Source organism: Xenopus laevis, chromosome 9_10S (genome assembly GCF_017654675.1).
Source record: "Xenopus laevis strain J_2021 chromosome 9_10S, Xenopus_laevis_v10.1, whole genome shotgun sequence".
NCBI lineage: Eukaryota > Metazoa > Chordata > Amphibia > Anura > Pipidae > Xenopus > Xenopus laevis.
The window spans coordinates 2494286-2514777 of NC_054388.1; the positions used below are offsets into that span (position 1 = coordinate 2494286).

Genomic DNA, 20492 nt, shown 5'->3' on the forward strand with positions numbered 1-20492 from the left:
AATTGCTTGTATGTGTGTGTGTGTGAGAAATAAATACATATGGATTACACAATTGCGCGCGTGTGTGTGTGCGTGTATACACACATACACACACTTCATTCATTACCCACTATGTTTTTCCTAAAAGCAAATATTGTGGATAAAACCAAACATGTTACATATTATTTAATAACAAAGTCAACAATGTATCAATATATGTATATTTATAACACAAAACGTTATTAAATGACAGCTTTAGGAGCAAATCCCAGCATCCCTGGGGAAAGAGTATTAGCTTGCTCACATCACATCTAAGAAAAATATCTGAGAACAACTCTTCATACACGGTTTGCCATTTTAGCTACACTAGGGGGCAAATTTACTTATGGTCGAATATCAAGGGTTAATTAACCCTCGATATTCAACTTGGATGTTGCTCCCAGTGGCCTTTAACTTGGAGGCAAGTTTGCATAAAAAACTGATTTATGGAGGCTCTAATGGAACCCAGGAACTTTTTTCATGCTTGTGTTGCTCCCCAACTCTTTTTACATTTGAATGTGGCTGACGGGTAAAAAAGATGGAGGACCCCTGCTCTAGAACAATGAGTGTGTCATAAAGCAAGGTTGACATGTGGAGCACCTACGCTACAAATAATATACTGCATAACTGTGTCTGCTTCTAAGACTGATTCTGATTAAAAGAAGCACAATACCTATTCTTAGCAGGCACGGCACCCTTCCTAGCACCCATCCCACATTATTCCCACTTCTCTGCCAGTCTCCTCACCTTCGTCACCCTCAGGAGCATAAGAAGCCGTAATGATATCGATGTCTGCACAATTCATCACAATCTGGTTGGTGGCATTTTTCACCTGGGGGGGGAAACAGACACATTTCAGCTACACTGGGATATACAAACAGCAATCACATTTGCGTAATTAACACCAAGTCATTTTACAGCCCTGGTTTTCCTAAAAATGCCTACTACCTCACAATATTGCAGTGTATTACAGCCACCTAAAAAAAAAAAGTCAACTCATTTAAATAAATTATATGCTGTTTTTGTAATTCAGGTTGTGAAAAAACGCACTCAAATGTACACACGGTAGGGAATGTATTGACATACTTATAAAGCTATGCAGTTTTGGCATATGGCTGGCAGGATATAAAATTAAGTGTAATAAGGTGTCAGAGTGATTAAAAGCAGGTTAAAAATTGGCTTGAGCGCTGCTACTGCTTATGGCAGAAACGGTTTATCCTCTAAACTTGTTCTACTGACTTCAAGCTGTGTAAAAATATAATTTTTTAATGTTTATTTGTCAAATAAGTCTATAATTAAAGAGAAATAACTACCCCTTTTGCCATGAGCATAACACAATGAATAAACACAATCTGATTTGTCAAAAATAGATATTGAGGGAAGTCCAACGCAACACTTCACAATGGAACAAGGTATGGGGGGGGGGGGGTTGCATGACACTGTGAGCCTAAAGGTGGCCATACATGGGCAGCTTTTTTACTTCCAAACGACCCCTTCCAGAACGGTGAATGATCTGCTCAACATGATCGCTCGCAAAATTGCTCGGATGAGTTTAAAGGAGAAGGAAAGCTACAGAGGCATTTTATTGCCAATAGATTAGCTGCAGTAGAGCAAGCTAGAATGCTATATTTATTGTGTAGAATGTTTTACCATACCTGAGTAAAAAGCTCTAGAAACTCTCTCTATGTTTAGGATAGGAGATGCTGTATTAATGTGGTGTGACATCACTTCCTGCCTGAGTCTCTCCCTGCTCTGGGCTCAGATTACAGTAGAGAAGGGAGGGGTGGGGGAAGAGGAACAAACTGAGCATGCTCTTGCCCAGGGCAATGAGGTTTAAGCTGAAGGCAGGAAGTCTCATACAGAAGCCCATGAGTACACAATAGAAGGAAAGAAATGTGCTGTTTCTTTTGACAGGGGACTCAGAGCAGCATTACTTTGGGAGTTTACTGGTATATTTAGATGGACCTTTCTGATAAGGCTTACTTAGTTTTAACCTTTCCTTCTCCTTTAAAAATGTTGGCTGTTCAGGGGTAAAACCAGGCAGTGGGTGTGAATTACAGACATTTGTCGTAGAACGATCATTAAACGATAGGATTGTTCATTGTTCAATGATAAAAGCATGTCTGTGTATGGCCACCTTAAGGGGTGAGCCTAGGGTTTTAGGCTGGGAACTGTCCTACAGTAATAAAAAAATATATATATATAAAGATGGCAACAAATATAATACTTTTTACATTGTTATATTTAAATATAAACAAATCAGGAGTGTGTATGGGAAGTATATAACAGCTTGGTACACATGGCAGGGCAATAAAAAAAAAAAAAAAAGCTTATATATGCATTTTACAGGAAATAAACTGTACATGAGAAGGATGCACCAAACAGTAACATACAAGCTAATTCAAATATAATGTACGGTTGGCCCACACAGGTAAAGTTTGTGTTTTTGCTTCAGAAACACGAATACAATTCACATAAATAAGCCGATGTAACTATTAAAGTTGAAATAGGGCTAAACAGCACAGGAACCTAGGGATGCACAGAATCCACTATTTTGGATTCGGCCAAACCCCTGAATCATTAGTGAAAGATTCGGCCGAATCACGAACCAAATCCTAATTTGCATATGCAAATTAGGGGTGGGAAGGGGAAAAACATTTTTACTTCCTTGTTTTGTGACAAAAATTCACGCGATTTCCCTCCCCGCCCCTAATTTGCATATGCAAATTATGATTCGGATTCGGTTCGGCCAGGCAGAAGGATTCGGCAGAACCCAAATCCTGCTGAAGAAGGCAGAATCCTGTCCGAATCCTGGATTCGGTGCATCCCTACAGGAAACTTTGCTCCGTAAAACACAATGGGTTTATTTCTTACACATTCTAAACCCACTGAAAGTTTACAGAGCTTATCTGCTGTGCTTTTGCTCCTTTCTCAAATCGAACGGCTGACCCCGTGGATGCGCAGGTTGATTATATACATTTTACTGGAGTTTCGGACAGAAATTTGTAGACCACGTTTTTAAATAATCTATTTTTCTGATGAAGAACTACAGATTTTTAAGGCTCGCAGAGTATGAAAAGAACCAGAAGACAAACACCTGTCACCTACAAAAGCCACATTATCATGTACATTTTGTACAACTGCAATCAGGGATCACAAAGTAGTTGTACCATAGGCCAAAAACTGCCGAATATGCACAAGTGACCAACTTTGTGCGTCCGAAGCCAGAGGAGCGACTTTCTCAGGGTACTAAATAAACACAGGAAACTTACAAAAAAACCTGAGAATTGCAGGATACCTTATGAAGGGACTGATATCCAACTGACTGTACTACACAATGCAATTGGTACACAACTTCTCTGTTACACCAGAAAGGGCAAGGGTTGTGAGGTGCATTAAGGTGCATGGGAAGGTAAAGTGACATACCTCCCAACATTTTGGAAGTAAAAAGAGGGACAAAAATATTTTTCCCGCACGTAGCACAACATTTTTTGGCCACACCCCTTTCTGTGGCCACACCCCCTAATTACCATGTTTGTTTTACCAAATTTGGCAGGTTATGAAAGTTTGAAAATATTTCTCCTTATCTAAACTGTGTTTTTGTGTCTCAAAATTGTTACAAAGTATCTTATTTGCACCTGTTAGCTGTTCTGGGCTCTCTGCTAAAAGCCAATTAAGTGAGAAACTTTGTTTCTTTTTCTGGCTGTTCAGTGCAGAGAAAAGAGGGACTTTCCAGTACAAATGAGGGACTGCGGGTTGAGCTGTCAAAAGAGGGACTGTCCCTCCGAAAAAGGGACAGTTGGGAGGTATGAGGTGAAGAAGAAAGGAAGCCAGTACAGAAGTCTGACGACAGATAAAACTGCTGATTACAAACCTCATAATAATGAAAGAAATGTGGTATGAATGCAGATAGACATAGTAGAAAGAGCTGGAATAGCCAGCTGCTGTGTGTGCATGCTTCACGTCTAGTTGCAGATAATGCAGAAAGAATGTCAGGTCAGCAAGCCAAGAGCAGAACTGCACTGCATCATTACATGTGCGGCTCTGCATATAAAGACAGCTTAAGCATTTTGGCTTTATTAGCCAGAACTAAAGCATTCGATTTCCTTACATTAATGTTAAAAAAAAAATCCTCCGTTTATCTTCAGACTGCAAGAAATCACATTACGTCTTGGAATGCTACGATGCAGCCCCTCCTAGATGGCTGCAATATTAGGGCAAACGTGTGTCTGGAAGCGCAAACGCTTTGTCTGATAAGCATAAGTACTTTTGGGTAAATACTGCACAGCTGATTGGCAAACTGGTGCCTGGAATTATATAGTCGTTGGAAAGTAAGATGCACAAGTTTACCCCCAAATTTTTAATTTGCTGCACAAGTGAGCCGTTTTACTTAAATTAAAGGCAAAGTGCCCCGAAACTGCACATGAATGAGGTTTCTTTTATTTATTCACACGGTTACATGGTGACATCCAGGGAAGTAACTGACCTGATCCAGTAACATAGCACCCAATGGAACTTATGTCATGTAGGTTTTTTTTTTTTGCTTTAAGGAGAAGGAAAAAGGTCTTTTTACTTGGGGGCCAAAAGTTAGCCACCCCAAAGTGATAACATTTACTTACCTGAAACCTCGGCCCGGAGCACTTATTATTAGGAGAAAACTGCACCTGTCCAGGATTCTACCAGCGAACACCATGGCGCAATTGTCTTCTGGCTTCTTTTTTCTCACGGCTGCGCACGCACAGTAGAGCGATAAAACCGAACTTCAAAGGAGAATTCAACCCTTTAGCAAAAAAACCTGGTACCCCCGCCCACTTAGACCCCCCTCCCTTCTCTCACAGCCTAACTGCCCCCCCCCCCCGGGAAATGCCCCTAACTTTTTACTTACCCTTCGGTGCAGATTCAGGCATCAGAGTTCACCGCAGCCATCTTCCGGGTCTTCGTGTCTTCTTCCGGCGCTTCGGCATTTCTCTCCATTTCAGCGCATGCGCAGTTGACTCAAACTGCGCATGAGCCGATTCACCGGTCTCCGTCTCAGCTAACCGAAGACCTGGAAGATGGCTGCGTGGAACTCCGATGCCTGAATCTGTGCCGAGGGGTAAGTAAAAAATTAGGGGCATTTACCCAGGGCGGCAGTTAGGCAGGGGGGAGGGACGTCTACGTTGGGTGGGGGGGTGTAGGGTTTTTTTTGCTAAAGGGTTGAATTCTGCTTTAATGAAAAAGCCATTAATTCGTTCCAATGCACATGCCCTGGTAAATTTGAAGAAAGAAGCAGTTAGATAGCTCCGTGGTGCTCGCTGGAAGAATCCCGGGAAGGTGCAGTTTTGTCCTAATAGGAGCACCAGCCCGGGGGTTTCAGGTAAGTAAATAACTTTTGGCATCCACAAGTAAAAAGACCTTTCCTTCTGTTCGGGCAAAATATCCTTAAGAAGCACATATGATAGAAAATATGATTCCTTCGCTGCTCATTGATGAGGAAAATAATTGAATTTTTTCAGAAATGCCAAGTGCTGCGCCATGCATAGGCACATGCATGCACTAGAGCCAGGACACTTGCTCATTCTGCAGTTATCCCAACATCAATGCCCGGGCTCCGGCACCAAAAGCACAGTTTTAGCCCCAAGCACTGTATGCATAATGAGAGAACGTAATGGAAACCCATGCGATTTTTGAATGACACTACACAAAACTTAAACATACTTAATGTTACAGTTACACAAAGTATTCCGTGATGGGATGATTGCTGCACATAGATCTGCATGCATGAAATCTGTCCTATCCAAAAAGGTCTCACTGGGTCTACAGATAAATGTTGTAAAATTATTCACACGGACATTTTCATCAAGTTCATTAAAATATAAGAGTGTGTTCTTATGAAATGCATATTACTTAATAATAGACTGCTTCCAAGAAAACAACAAAATATTTATTGTCACCACAGGTGTGCCCCATCTGTCCTGACTCACTGCCAAAATAATCCAAGAAATTATTGAATTTTAAACAGCTCCAAGCAGTATGTTTAAACTGCAGTGTGTTTAACACAAATTGTTTAACACATTGCAGTTTAAAAATACTGCTAGGAGCTGTTTAAGATTCAATTATTTCTTGGATTCCATAACTTAAGGTGTAACACGGACACCTGAATCTGCAGCCATAAGAAGCTAAGAACTGCGATCTGAATCCGAATAACCTCTTTTCTGGGATCCAGGCCTTTTTTTTGGGGGTCTAACATTTGGCTAGTCACTGCCCACAATTCAGATGTATAAAGTCTTCAATAGTTTCAGGGGGGTACAATTAATATTTACCCCCTAAATTTTAGGAAGGAACCCGATCACACCTCCTTTAGCAGAAATGAAAACTTCTAAATCTAAGAAACTTGAACTTTTTCCTCTCATGTGCCTCCTTGGCAGGACTACATCTCCAACACAGTTTCTCGAAATTCGGATACTATGGTATCGGCAAAATTCGGAAATGATGGTTGAATTTGATGCCTGCTTTAGATCTCTGTATTTAGATGAAATGTCCAAGCTCTCTGAATTTCCACACAAGCTGTTGGACTTTAGCTTCTGTGATTTACCAATATTGAGTTGGTTATCAGTTTGTGTGTCCATTCTGTCTGTGCACAGACTCATGAGGAGAAACCTTGAACCAGAACCAGGCTCGGGTCACATCCTAATTCAGACCATTAAGGTTCAGTTCAGCCCAAAAAGTCATTTCACTTTAAAGCTCTAAACAATGAACACGTTGCCCTTAAACATGATTACGTTTTGGTTTCGGTTTGGTGTTGGGTGCATCTCTTTTTCCAATCCTGCACGAGTATTATGCAGAGCAAGTACCGTAGTTCTGATCTGAATTAACATTCACCATTTCCCATGAGCCCTAGCATTTAGTTCTAGCCCAGGCTTCTTGAAATAGTTTTCAAAACTAAATACTAGGTGCGAGATAGATGATTAGAATTGGCACGTAATGCTGTCATTTCACTCACATGACTCTGTTTATAATAATGTACCCTTCTGTTTTAAAACGGGAAGATATAGAAGTCACCTCGGAGATCCATGACCTGCGTAACAGCAGTTTGGGTTTGTGCCTTTACTAGTCGCAGGATTCCTTGGTGACTTCTAATATCCTTATATTTTACAATAGGGGGGTACATTTTTCTGTACATAATCTTAATTTTACCCTGCACATAATAATGAGACAACTGAATTTTGATTTGAACAGAGACCACATAATAAAATATTTATGAGATGTATTTATTTAGCTCAGCTCAGATGTATTTATTTAGCTCAATTCATTGTGGCAACCAGGAAAAACAAAAAGCTTAATATGCAACACTAAAGAATATTCACAAAGCAAAGCACTCTGACCTCTGCAAAGTAAACATTCTTCATGGCAAACTTGGTTTTCAACTTTATACAATTATGAGAAATGTGTGATGCATAGGATCTGGGTAATGAGATGATGTGTTGATGGAAGGCTTGTGATTCACAACTTCGAGCCTAAGGGCTTGTTTGCATTCGTTTCTTGCAGGAAAGGCAATGTGACTATAGGAAAAACCCCAGTTAACTGGGGACTGACAATAAAATGCCCCAAAAAGCGGCAGATTACGGACTCAGACTAGCAAGGCCCTGCGAGACTAAAGAAACAGGAATACAAAATGTTTTTAGCCGTTATTTTTGTTTTCATCCCAATAAGTAACAGGTCTGTGGCGCTATTTATTTAAGCTTTATGTAGGGCATTAAGTAGGTGCAGATAATAGGGTGCTGAAATAAAACTATAACCCCAAAGGTGTAATATGGCCCATGAGCCTTCTTGCCATAAGGGGTCCCATTAGAATGCAATATTACAGACTGACTTTCCCACTAGAAAGTGAAAGTGATAGTGATAGAGCCCAATAATAAGCAGAAGCTGGAAAGCTCTGATCACAACTGTCTGCCATGTCACTACCCGTCTCCACAGAGTGAGTATCTTCACTAAAAAGTCTTTCTCCAGCTGGCTCCTACTAGAGATGCACTCAATCTGTTTCATTAAGGGTTTGGATTCAGTTTTTCTTAAAGTGGACCTGTCACTTACACATAAAAAGTGGCCTAATGAAAGTCCATAGCAAATTAAAGATGAAACAAACATTTTTTTCATTCAACGTCCATACTTGTTATAATGGTGTTTAAATATCTGAGCTGTCAATCAAATATCTGCCCCACCTCTTTGCCTGAGGCATAGAGGAGGGGCATTCAATTACTTTCACTTTCCATTCAGCACTTACTATGTGTCACTGCACTTCTCACGTTTCCCCTTCCCTCCTCAGGCTCTAGAATTATGTAGGGCACTGCACATAGACATTAGATTCCCCATTCTGGTGAAACATATTCTCCCAACATCTCACCTTGTAGCTTGTGACATGTATTCAACACAAGAGAGAACCTACCTTAGCAACAACTGCAGGATCAAATGTTGCCCAATATTTGTTGCGGTGTGTCTTCCGTGAAACACTTACATTTTTTTTGGTGTTCCTGTTCCTTTAATTCTTGTCTGGGCATGCACAGTCATATACATAATTGTATCTGGGTGTATCGACACACACACGCCTCTGTCTGATGAAAGTGTATGGGTATAGTTATGGTGCGTGTGTGTGGATATATCCCCATATTGATCAGGCCCGAGCATTCCAGATAAGGGATCTTTCCATTATTTGGATCTTCATACCTTAAGTCTACTAGAAAATCATATAAACATGAAATAAAGCCAATAGTCTGGTTTTGCTTCCAATAAGGATTAATTATATCTTAGTTGGGATCAAGTACAGGTGACTGTTTTATTATTAGTACACAGAAAAAGGAAATTATTTTTAAAAATGTAGATTATTTGAATAAAATGGAGTCTATGGGAGACCGCTTTTCTGTCATTCAGAGCTTTCTGGATAACAGGATTCCAGTCTGAACTTCTTATTCGAGGTGCAAGGTCAAAAAATACGTACAGTTTTGCAGGTAGACCAGAACCCTCTAGAAGATAAATAAAACTATTTATTCACATACCATTTGTGGCCAACGTTTTGGCCCTCATTAGGACCTTTATCAAGGATGCTTTGACATGGTACGTGAATAGATATTTTTGAACTTCTCTAGAGTGTGCTGGTCCTGCCCGCAAAACAGACTCCGTTAGAGCAACGGATTGTAATAAACAAACTAAAGATCATTCCTTTATTTTGCTTTTTAAAATCATCCTGGTCATGGAACTCCTTTGTGAGTTAGAATATCCTTATGATACAGAAAAGAAATGAATATCTTGTAAATTATATAGTGAATAAAGTACCCCCTCTTGTAAATTATAAGGATATTAAAAGTTACAGAGGAGTTTCATGACCACTTCGGCTGAGTGTTTTTATACAGATCATGGAACTCCGAGGTAACTCCTAATATCCTCATATTTTGCAACTGGGAGTACTTTATTTATTATAATACATAAGTTTCAGTGACTCACCGTTTATAAGGATATAATTTACAAGGTATTCATGGCTTTTGTGTATTATATAGTGAATAAAGTACCCCCTCTTTTAAAATATAAGGATATTATGAGTTACCGAGGAGTTTCATGACCATATAAAAGTACAAGGCCGACTGTTTTTATACAGGTCATGGAACTCCGAGGTAACTTCTAATATCCTCATATTTTACAACTGGGGGTACTTTATTTATTATAATACACAAGTTTCAGTGAGTCATGTGACAGAAATGACATCAGAACTCCCCGTTTATAACTGATGACATCACAACTCCCCGATTATAAGGATATCATTTACAAGGTATTCATGGCTTTTGTGTGAATAGTGATGTAATTTTTGTCACGACTGACTAAAACGTGTGTATTATAATAAATAAAGTACCCCTTGTTGGAAAATATGACGATATTAGAAGTTACCTCGGAGTTCCATGACCTTCGGCCCCATGCTTTTATATGGTCATGTAACTCCTCAGTGAATTATAATCTCTTTATAATACACAAAAGCCATGAATATCTTGTAAATTGTATCCTTATAAACGGTGAGTTCTGATGTCATCAGTTATAAACGGTGAGTTCTGATGTCATTTCAGTCACATGACTCACTGAAACTTGTGTATTATAATAAAAAAAGTACCCCCAGTTGTAAAATATGAGGATATTAGAAGTAACCTCGGAGTTCCATGACCTGTATAAAAACACTTGGCCTTTGGCCTCGTACTTTTATATGGTCATGAAACTCCTCGGTAACTTATAATATCCTTATATTTTACAAGAGGGGGTACTTTATTCACTATATATTTTACAATAGTAGGAAATGTATATTTATATATATATATATATATATATATATATATATATATATATATATATATATATATATATATATATAGAGAGAGAGAGAGAGAGACACATACACACATACCTGTCATGCAGATACCTCTGAATAACTGCAAGGCCGTCTCTCATAGAATCCATTATAGTAATTAATGCATCGAATACAGTATTTGGGATAAGGCCGAATCCTTGGTGAAAGATTTGGCGCAATACCGAACTGAATCCTAATTGGCATATGCAGGAAAGGAAAAGGTGGAAAAAAATTATTTTGTGGCGAAAAGTCACGTGATTTCCCTACCCGCCCCTAATTTACATATGCAAATTCGGATTCAGTTTGGCCGGGCATGAGGATTCGGCTAAATCCTGACCAAATCCCGAACCAAACCCTGGATTCAGTGCATCCCTATAGCAAAATGATAGAAAAATGTAAATGATTGTGTAATAATAAAACAGTCGCTTGTACTTGATCCCAACTAATTAATCCTTATTGGAAGCAAAACCAGCCAATTGGCTTTATTTCACGATTTTCTAGTAGACTTACGGTATGGAGATCCAAATTACGGAAAGATCCATTATCTGGAGCATTCTGGATAACAGGTCCCATAGCTGTACATGAGAGAGAGACTCTGCACTCTATTTACCAGACTGGTGCCTGTGAGAGAAACCAGACAGCACTAGTCAATCTCTGCCTCCTCTCAATGTCTCAGCAGTTGCCCCATTGGCTCCCAGTAGCCTCATTACCTGGACACTGGCCTCCAGTTTCCCCTCGAAGGTAAAGTCTATGAGGTCAGGCTTGATACAGAGTCCGTAGTTGACGGGCCGCACGTCAGTCGGGAGCCGCTCAAAAGGTCTGCGATCTGTCATGGCGACTGGAGGGAGAGCGGCGCTGAGCTGCCGGCTACACACAGATACACACGGAGGAAGGGACAGGAGAAGACGGGACGTGTGAGGAGAACAGGGAGCGAGCCGAGCTCTAACCTCCCAGTGCCCACAGATTGACTGACTGACTGGACTGAAGGGGGGCGGTGTCGCGCTCTAAACGTCACTACGTCCACCAGCCAACTGCGCCGCACCACGCCCACCGCCGCCGAGCGACAGGATTCCCTCTGCGCAAAATACGCCTCTCTTTCCTAACGCCACGCCCACCAGCCTCATAGTAACAGAATCCACGTGACTATTCGGAGCGCCTGTCACGGGACGCTCGTCTGAAGATTCCACTGGGTGGGCTGGAAGCGAGCCACGTGATTAAAGTTGCCGCCTTTTTCCTTCCGTCTCCACAGGTGAATGGGCTTCAAATAAAAAAAAAAAGCTGGAAGCGCGAAAACACCTCAGGCGTCACTCAGTGTGGCTGTTGTGCAGAATGACGTGAGCAGTGTGAGGCCTGTTTGACAGGAGTAAGCACCTTGCAGACGTTTTGCTGTTTAAGAGCTCTCAGGAGGCGTCATAATGTTGCTATATGTTTATAAAGATGAAATGAAGTGTAGGGCTACACTGTGCCTTGTAGTCAGGGCTGCCATCATGGGGGCACAGGTGGTACTGGGCCTGAAGGGGAGTCCGGCTATAGTTTTAGAAATTGCCAGCCCCCCTTCACAGCGCCAAAGCTGTGCCGACTCTCCTGAATCCCGAAAAGCCGAAGTGTCGAAAAGACCCAAAGTCACGAAGGGAGCCGAAGTCCTGAATAGGAGAAAAGACCAGAAGTTACAAAAACAGCTGAAGTTGAAGTCCAAAAGCGGCGGAAACACTGAAGTCACGAAAATAGCCGAAGTTGAAGTGACGAAAAAACCTGAAGTCAAGAAAACAGCCGAAGTTGAAATCCCGAAGCGGCAAACAGATCTGAAGCCACAAAAACAGCCGGAGTTGAAGTCCTGAAGCAGCGAAAAGACTCAAAGGCGCGAAGGGAGCAGAAATTAAAGCCCTGAATCAGCGAAAAGACCAGAAGTTACAAAAACAGCTGAAGTTGAAGTCCCGAAGCAGAGAAAAGACCCAAAGTCACGAAAACAGCCGAAGTTGAAGGCCCGCAGGGGGCGAAAACACAGAAGTGACGAAAACAGCCAAAGTTGATGTCCCAAAGCGACGAAAAAACCTGAAGTCAAGAAAACAGCCGAAGTCAAAATCCCAAAGCGGCAAAAAGATCTGAAGTCACAAAAACAGCCAGAGTTGAAGTCCCGAAGCAGCCAAAAAGACTCGAAGTCACGAAGGGAGCCGAAATTAAAGCCCTGAATCGGCGAAAAGAAGTTACAAAAACAGCTGAAGTTGAAGTCCCGAAGCGGCGAAAAGACCCGAAGTCACGAAAACAGCCTAAGTTGAAGGCCCGCAGAGGCGAAAACCCAGAAGTGACGAAAACAGCTGAAGTTGATGTCCCGAAGTGACGAAAAAACCTGAAGTCAAGAAAACAGCCGAAGTCAAAATCCCGAAGCGGCAAAAAAGATCTGAAGTCACAAACACAGCCAGAGTCAAAGTCCCGAAGCAGCAAAAAGACCCAAAGTCACTAAAGTTGAAGTCCCGAAGCGGCAAAAAGGCCCTAAGTTACAAAAACAGACAAAGTTGAAGTCCCAAAGCGGCAAAAAAGACCCGAAGTTACGAAAATAGCCGAAGTTGAAGTCCCAAAGCGGTGAAAACACCCAAAGTCAAGAAGTTGAAGTCCTGAAGCGGAAAAAAGACCCAAGGTCACGACAGGAGCTGAAAATTGAAGTCCTGAAGCGGCAAAAAGACTCGAAGTCACGAAAGGAGGCAAAGTTGAAGTCCTGAAGCCAGAAGTTCAGTTCTACTGAACAACTATATGTGCTTTTTAATTTTTTTAATCCCCTGGCCACCAATGTATTATTTTAATACTCTATTGGCCCCTGCCACCAATGTTTTTTTTCAAAAATATTTTCTGGGGCCCCAATTTTTTTTAACTTTAAAGGGGCCCTTGTGCCAATGTTTTTTTTAAAAAAAAATTTATGGGGGGCCCTGGTGCCAATGTTTTTTTTTAACTTAACTTATATTTAAATTATAACTTATTAAACCAGAAATTTGGCTCTTCTAGTGCAAAGATTGCAATTGCATGACCCTAATCTGTGCAACAACTAACCGCTGGGGGGTGGCATCGCAGGAGCCTCCTCAGACAACAAGGGGCACAGAATCGCCACTGTCCCTACCAAAATTTGAGTCATCAAATGCGGTAAACAAATTTGGCAGAGCCCCTGTTCTGCCCAAACCACTGGCTGTTAGAAAAGTCCTTTTTGGGTCCATGATGCAGCACTGTCCTGCAAACAAACATGGCCGCTGGGAGTGATTTTGTAACTCAGTATTCCAAGGCAATAAAATACCAGACATGGCCGGAGGGGGGGAAGATTTACTGGCAATTATAATGATTTGTCATTCCCAATGGTTCCATCTTGCAACTATCTTCAATTTCCACTCCCATCTTTCCTTGGAGCCCATAGAAACTGTTCTACCTGCTAAATATTTGCCTGAGCCGCCAGTTTATGTCACTGGAGCTCAGTGTCAGACTGGGACACCAGGGGCCCACCCAAAAACCTTAGACCAGGGTCCCACTCTCAGTACTATTATTCTTTTCTCTTCTCACTCAACCTCTATTCTCTTAGTCTCTCTTTTAGCAGCAAGAGGATCCTCTGACACCTTTTTTAGAAGAAAATGCCAGACTTCCTATATATTTATATTTTTTCCCTATTAATAACTTTAGGGTGAATCATCATTTTTACTGGCCAGGCCGGTAAAACACCGACCAGGTGGTAACCCTAGCCCCCTGGGAGTTTTTCTTGGTATCCTGGTGGGCCGTTCCGACACTGCTGGTCATCCTTAGTTCCTAGGAGGCCCAGCATCCAAATTCACACATTTTCATTTAATTTGATTTCAGACCAACGCATCATAACCAGCAGGCAATTACAAATATTGGACCTGTTATCCAGAATGCTTGAGACCTAGGGTAAATTGCTGAAATTTATATCTCCATACCTTAAGTCTGCTAAAAATAATTGAAACATTAAAGCAACCCAGTAGGATTGTTTTGCTTCTTATATAGATTAGTTATATCTTAGTTGGGATCAAGCACAAGGTACTGTTTTATTAATACAGAGAAAACGAAAATCATTTTTAAAAATTAGAATTATTTGGTAAAAATGGAGGCTGTGGGAGATTGCCTTCCTGTAATTCACAGTTTCGGGGTGTCCGTATAAGGCATCCTGTACCCAGATCCCGTGTTTTGTGTAAATTTGTAATCCCTCAGTGGTTATGCCCCCGCCCCAATTACCACCCAAACGAAGCTGTCTAACTGTGCCTACTTGCCCAATATTAACCTGATCTGGCCCAGCTACTTCACATCTCCATCCCTATCTAGTACATTGTCTATGCAAGCCAGTATATCCACCAGCAAAAGGTAGAAACACTAAGCTACCCTCTTACAAAGTTTCAGAGTCGTGCCTTAAACCCAAGAGATGGCTTATATAATGCTAGAACCCATATGGGAATAAGTCACTGACATTATTCTGCCAAAATGTACTTATGTTCTTCTTATTACTTCTGCATGCCATGGCCAATACATAAATGATGAATCAAAACCATTCACAGACTGTAATGTGACCTATTGTCTCCTGCCATGATTCCACCATCCAATCCCAGTCTCACTTTGCATGGGTAGCCGTGCACTGACTTCCTCCCAAAGGTGTTTCTATACAGTATTTTAGTCCAAAGTGGCATCTCGCTGTATAAATTAGATTCTATTTGGAGACCAGCTGAGAAGTGTCAGGCAGATTAGTTAATTAACTAAAAGCACAGTGCTAATTAATGTTTTTTTTTTGATTTTCATTTTAAATAACTGGATGATTATTCACAGTAATAGCCATACTACTAATGTCCTGTCTGTTGGCATTAATAGTGTCATCATTTTCTATTTTACAATAGCAACCAGGAGGACACAAGGCACACGAGAAAGATACCAAGAAAGGCAGCTGGACACGTTTACAAGGTAGAAAATGTTATATGCCATTATACCACAAATATCAATTATCACAGAGACAAAACAAAAGAAAACCCTAATTTATTTTAAGGATGTTCCATTTTCAACAGTGGTATATAAGCATAAGGCCAAGGCACCTACTGGCTTTCATTCATTAATCACATGGTGTTGCTATTGTGCAACAGTCTCATGAAAATAATTCACATATTAAAGGTTGTATTTCATTGTTCTGCAGTTATAATCATAAAAGGCCGTGATAATTATATATATATATATATATATATATATATATATAGTTCATGAATAGAAAGCACTCACGGCACAATTTTCATAAAAGTTAGAAGCCCTACTACATTGGTGAGCACCCGGCCCTTACTGATCTGAATGGTGCGTGCAGATACACGGAAGTATATAAATATAATAGAAAGTATTTTAGGAGCACCCATGGCTACATTTTCTCACAAATTCCCCCTCATCTATGCGTTTCGGTTCTCCTTGAACTCGTCGTCAGGATGGAGAACCCGAAACGCGTAGATGAGGGGGAATTTGTGAGAATTTAAATAAAGTCACTTGAAATATACCCGTGAGTGCGCCTCTATTACCTATAACAATGAGGATATATATATATATATATATTTATCAGTATATAACACTTTTGGAATGGATAGTCCTCATTTAAAAAATAAAGAGTTTCCCCTCATATGACCACACAACTAACTTTTTATTTTATATAGCTGTGCTCGTGCATGGCTAATATTTATTAAATGGCATACAGGGTTTTTGTGAGTTCAGCAGTTTTGCACACTGCAGCCCAATTCAAATAACCCCTATGCCTAAACTAGAGACTAGTTTGAATCCTATATTCAACCCTAGGCACAGGCTTAGCTAAGCCAAGGTATAACAGGATTGTGATGGACAAGGAGTAAGGGTTGGCTTGACTCATACATCGCTCTCATCCTGCCCTTTTACAGACATTCTGACACAATCTCTGGGCTGAGGTCTGTAGGGGCAAGCTGTTGGTGTTTCACCCCATGCACAGTGGGTGACGCCATGTACAAAGGCCCTGCGGAAGCTCCGAGATGTTAAGTTATAAAGCAGTGGGGTGAGGCAAGTACTAAGATAGTAAAAGCAGTTGGTTATGGGCTGTAGAGTGATGTACGAGCGATAATAATTCTCTGTCCACTGATCTTTACTCCTCAGGACAGTCATGAGACGTCGGGCCTGGAAGGGAAGCCAACACACAGCTAGAGCTCCAACAATGCACCCTGTAGGAAGGCAAAAGAGATGGATTTAGTTATAGCTATGCTATGGTAAGTGCAAGGTGTAAGTGTGGGGCTAGACCTCTGTAAGTGAGAGCCCAGGGGTGGTTAAACCTGAATTTGAGTTAGGGTGAGATTGGGGTGGTTTAGACTTTAGACTTACTTATTTGCTCCATTATATAAGGTCATAGTCATACACACGAATCTTCAAATCGCCCTTATATATCCAATGTTGGATTACTATGTGACTGCTATGCCTGTGCAGTTCTAAGTCGCCAGAGAATAGTGACCAAATCAGTTGTTTAGTAACGGTTTCTGTTTTGGCTTATCAACTAATGTATGATCACCCCAGATCGGCTTGACTGGTCAAATTGCTCTTCACAGGGCTGATATTGATTAGAGCGTATGAAATATTGATGTGTGTGTGTTTGCTCAGCATAATTGCTATTAAAAGGAATAATAAAGACAATCTGTGTCAACAGAATTCATAGGTACTCATAGACATATGTCAATAAATCTCATGTCTGCATAGAAGTAAACTCAGTCAGTGGCATGCATCTGATTGAATTATATATCAGCAGCCCCACAGCATGAATTAGACTTGGTACACCTACATTCCAGTAGCACTTGCATGTCACTGGGAAGTTACTAGCAACTCAGCGTTGCTAGGTTTAGGCTAGTACAGGCAGAGAAAGAGAAACTAGTCTCTGAATAAACAGTGAATCCCAGCTCTTTTCTGAAATACTTTACAAAATATTTTGCTGAATACTGTGGTGAATAAAAATCCTAATTTTCATATTAAGTCAGAAAGCCAAGGAAAGTAAAACCTGAAAAATCTGGGTTTAAGGTAAAGGGGAAATTGATACCCCCATGGTCCTTATTTAGTCAGGACTGTTTCAAATCACAGAACTCAATTGGCTTAGTGTGTATAGTTTTGGGGGAGACCATAGCAGGATAGGAGATAAATTGTCTGAACTTTTCATTTTTTGTTCTTGCCATAGATGGAAATCCAAGGCCTTCTGCCATTTGTAACAGAGCAATCTGCAACTTGTGCCTGGGGGTATCAACACTGTACACTGTAGTATTCCTCTCTACAGTAAGACCAGATCATAAAAGGACACATTTACATTGATTTTTAGTATGGCATAGATGGACTGATTCTAATCAATTGTTTGGTCTTCATTATTTATTCTGTATCTTTCTTTTCTGGGGTTTTCCAGCCCGCAGATGAAAATGCTGTCAGAATGTTGACCCCGGCAACTGCAAATTTACGGTTATAGAATTTCCATTACTATAAAAATCCTTTTTATTCACTTATTTAGCCAAGAATCCTGGAATGATGTTAGAAAGGTTTCGTTTTATTGCTAGGGTGCAATAAACACTTATCACATCACTTAAAAGTAAGTCGATCTTAGTGCCTCTTAACAAATCAAACAAAGGGATTTCTGTGCAAACACTCCCGAGCACTTACCCAGCATCCTTGCATTCTGCTTGCGTGCTGTCATCATCTGCCCACTGCAAAATCTTCCTAGGAGCTGTACAGAGCCACCTGGGCCTGCAACTTCCAGGTCTTGATTGGCACTACCTTGCAAAGCCCTCCTCATTCTCCAGCATGTTATCCCCACTACAGATAACACTCCTAAGTAGGTTAGAAATGATGCCCAGATGCTGGCTGCAAAAAGACCTTTGCGTGAGTTAAGTGGGGTACACACCCACAGTTCAGGGTGCTGATCATCCACATCCTCTGCATAAACATCTTCCAAGCCCATGGTAAAGACAACTGGAAGCCCAGCCAGCAATGATATCAACCAAATTAAACAAAGGCGCAAACGAACTCCTGAAGACTGACGCAGATGAATGCTGAGTGGCCGACAAGTAGCGTGGTGCCTTTCACAGCTCAGAGACAACACATTAAAGATGGCTGCATAGCAGAGAACTTCCCAAAGGTAATAGAAACCACAACAACCAATGTTACCCAAAGGCCATGGGAAGGGGCTCCAGATGCTTCCATACAGTTCTGCTGGTATTCCCAATACCAGTTGGAGAAGATCACAAGATGCCAGGCTGCACATGTGGTGACTAAGAGAGGCCTGGATGCCTCGTCTACGGCGTAATCCCCATAGTACCCTTATTACCAGAACATTTCCTAGAATGCCAGCACAAAGTAGCAACATGTAGGTCAGGGATATCGAAGACTTAGCATAAATGCTGAGCCTGACTGGTGCCTCTGGGGGTTTGGTGGAGACAGTGGGCATTGAGCTTGTTGGGGATGCCATTGGCACTGCACCTAATTCTATGCCTCTAGGTCTTCTGAGAATAAAGATATCCTGATAATGTATGTTTACTCAAGGTATATACCACTGTAAGCAAAATCCTTGGTTTGTCTTTTCCAGTTCCGGTTTCTGCTATGTATAACTTCTTGGAAGTTTGTTTCAGTCCATCCCAGTGTGTTCAGCTTCTGGTCAGTCCATGGGATTTCTGGTGAGTGTGTTTCTTCTTGGTCAGTCTGTTGTCATATGGTGCCAGTATAGTCTCTCTCGTCTGATATCTGGAAGACAGTTTCTCTGAACATTGTCATTAAGCCAATGTCCTCTTTTTAGTCTTAACTCTTAGCTGGAAATTCTGTGAGATCATTTCGGAATCTTCATTTAGTTAGTGGTGCTTTCTCAGTCAGTATATCTCTCCATACCATGCTCCGCAATTGCTGTTGCCAATATCTTTTATCTTTCTTTAGTCTCTCTGTGGTGTGAACTTTCAGTCATTCCCATTTCTTTTATTCTCTGCTTCTCTCCTATGTGACACCTTCAAGCCCTCCCATTTCCCAGATTAGGGTGTTGCAGGACGTCCTTGCAGAATGGAGATGTCCGGGTGGTCAGAGGCCCCAGTGCAAGAGGCTGCAATTGATTTGCGACTTCGACAGCTCCCTCCTAATGTTTATGTTTTCTCTTATATCTAAAACAAGAAGCGAGAGCAGCTCTAAGAGGTCTTCAGAAGATCCTCACAAAGACTGTACTCAACAAATCAGACTAATCTAATGGTTTCAGATAGAAGCAATTATAGGTATAATATATATTCACATGCATTCAGCTCATAGAACTCCAGGAGGCTCCTTCTTTTCTTTATCAAAAAAGCTGTGTATTCTATCATTACACTGACCCATTGTATTGCAAACTATAGAAATCTGAATTATTAGCTACAGTTTTTATTAAACAGATATGTAGATAACAGCATGCACCCTTACTATGTGGCTAATGCTGCACAGCCGCAAACTGAGCAGTTGTCCCTAATGATCATCTCTCATCATATACATTCTGTCCTGTAGAAATAAAATGATTTCAGCTTATTGTGTAGGCACAGAGAGTCAGCGAGGCATGGCCACAGTTCGGAAGCAGTTAAATAAATGACTGTGCTTGGAAACAGGGTGATTGCACTGTAATCTTTTTGGCTTTGTTAGCAGGCTCATTACATGAAGCAGCCTGTGTTATATCTGCCCGAGTGTCCTTTAATCTGTGCTGCACATGATGTCATGCACTAAACATCCCTGACAGTGTGCTAGTGCAACTTGCTATCCCAACACATTTAAAAACAGCCGCTAGATGCTTGGGGGCAGATTTACTAAAGTGCGAAGTGACTAACGCTGGCAAAGATTCGCCAGCGTTACAGCTTTCAGGCACTTCGCCAATTTACTACCGGGCGCAGGCGTAACTTTGCTAGCGGTGATTCACACTCTATTATCAGGTGAATTTTGAATGGATGTTACTCAACAAATTCATTAAGATGCGGATTTTACTGAATGTTACCTCTTTCGACAGACTTGCCTTTGCCAGCTCAGACCAGGTCTGAAGTGCATTGGAGTGGCATCGATCTTCCTCAATCTTCTGTTACTTACATCATATTTTTAGTGGAAAAAGTTTCTAAGTCCCAAA

At 41.1% G+C, this 20492-nt stretch overlaps 1 protein-coding gene across 1 annotated transcript in view; it reads right to left on the reverse strand.

Annotated features, from left to right (window-relative positions):
* Nucleotides 1–11324, reverse strand: part of npepps.S (aminopeptidase puromycin sensitive S homeolog) — a 34003-nt gene extending 22679 nt beyond the window's left edge. The window contains exons 1-2 of the mRNA XM_018238009.2: nucleotides 11089–11324; nucleotides 766–850 (exon numbers count right to left, since the gene is read on the reverse strand). Of these exons, the coding sequence (XP_018093498.1) occupies nucleotides 766–850; nucleotides 11089–11211 (208 nt within the window). The 5' untranslated portion in view covers nucleotides 11212–11324. The remainder of the gene's footprint in view (nucleotides 1–765; nucleotides 851–11088) is intronic.
* Nucleotides 11325–20492: the final 9168 nt, after the last annotated feature.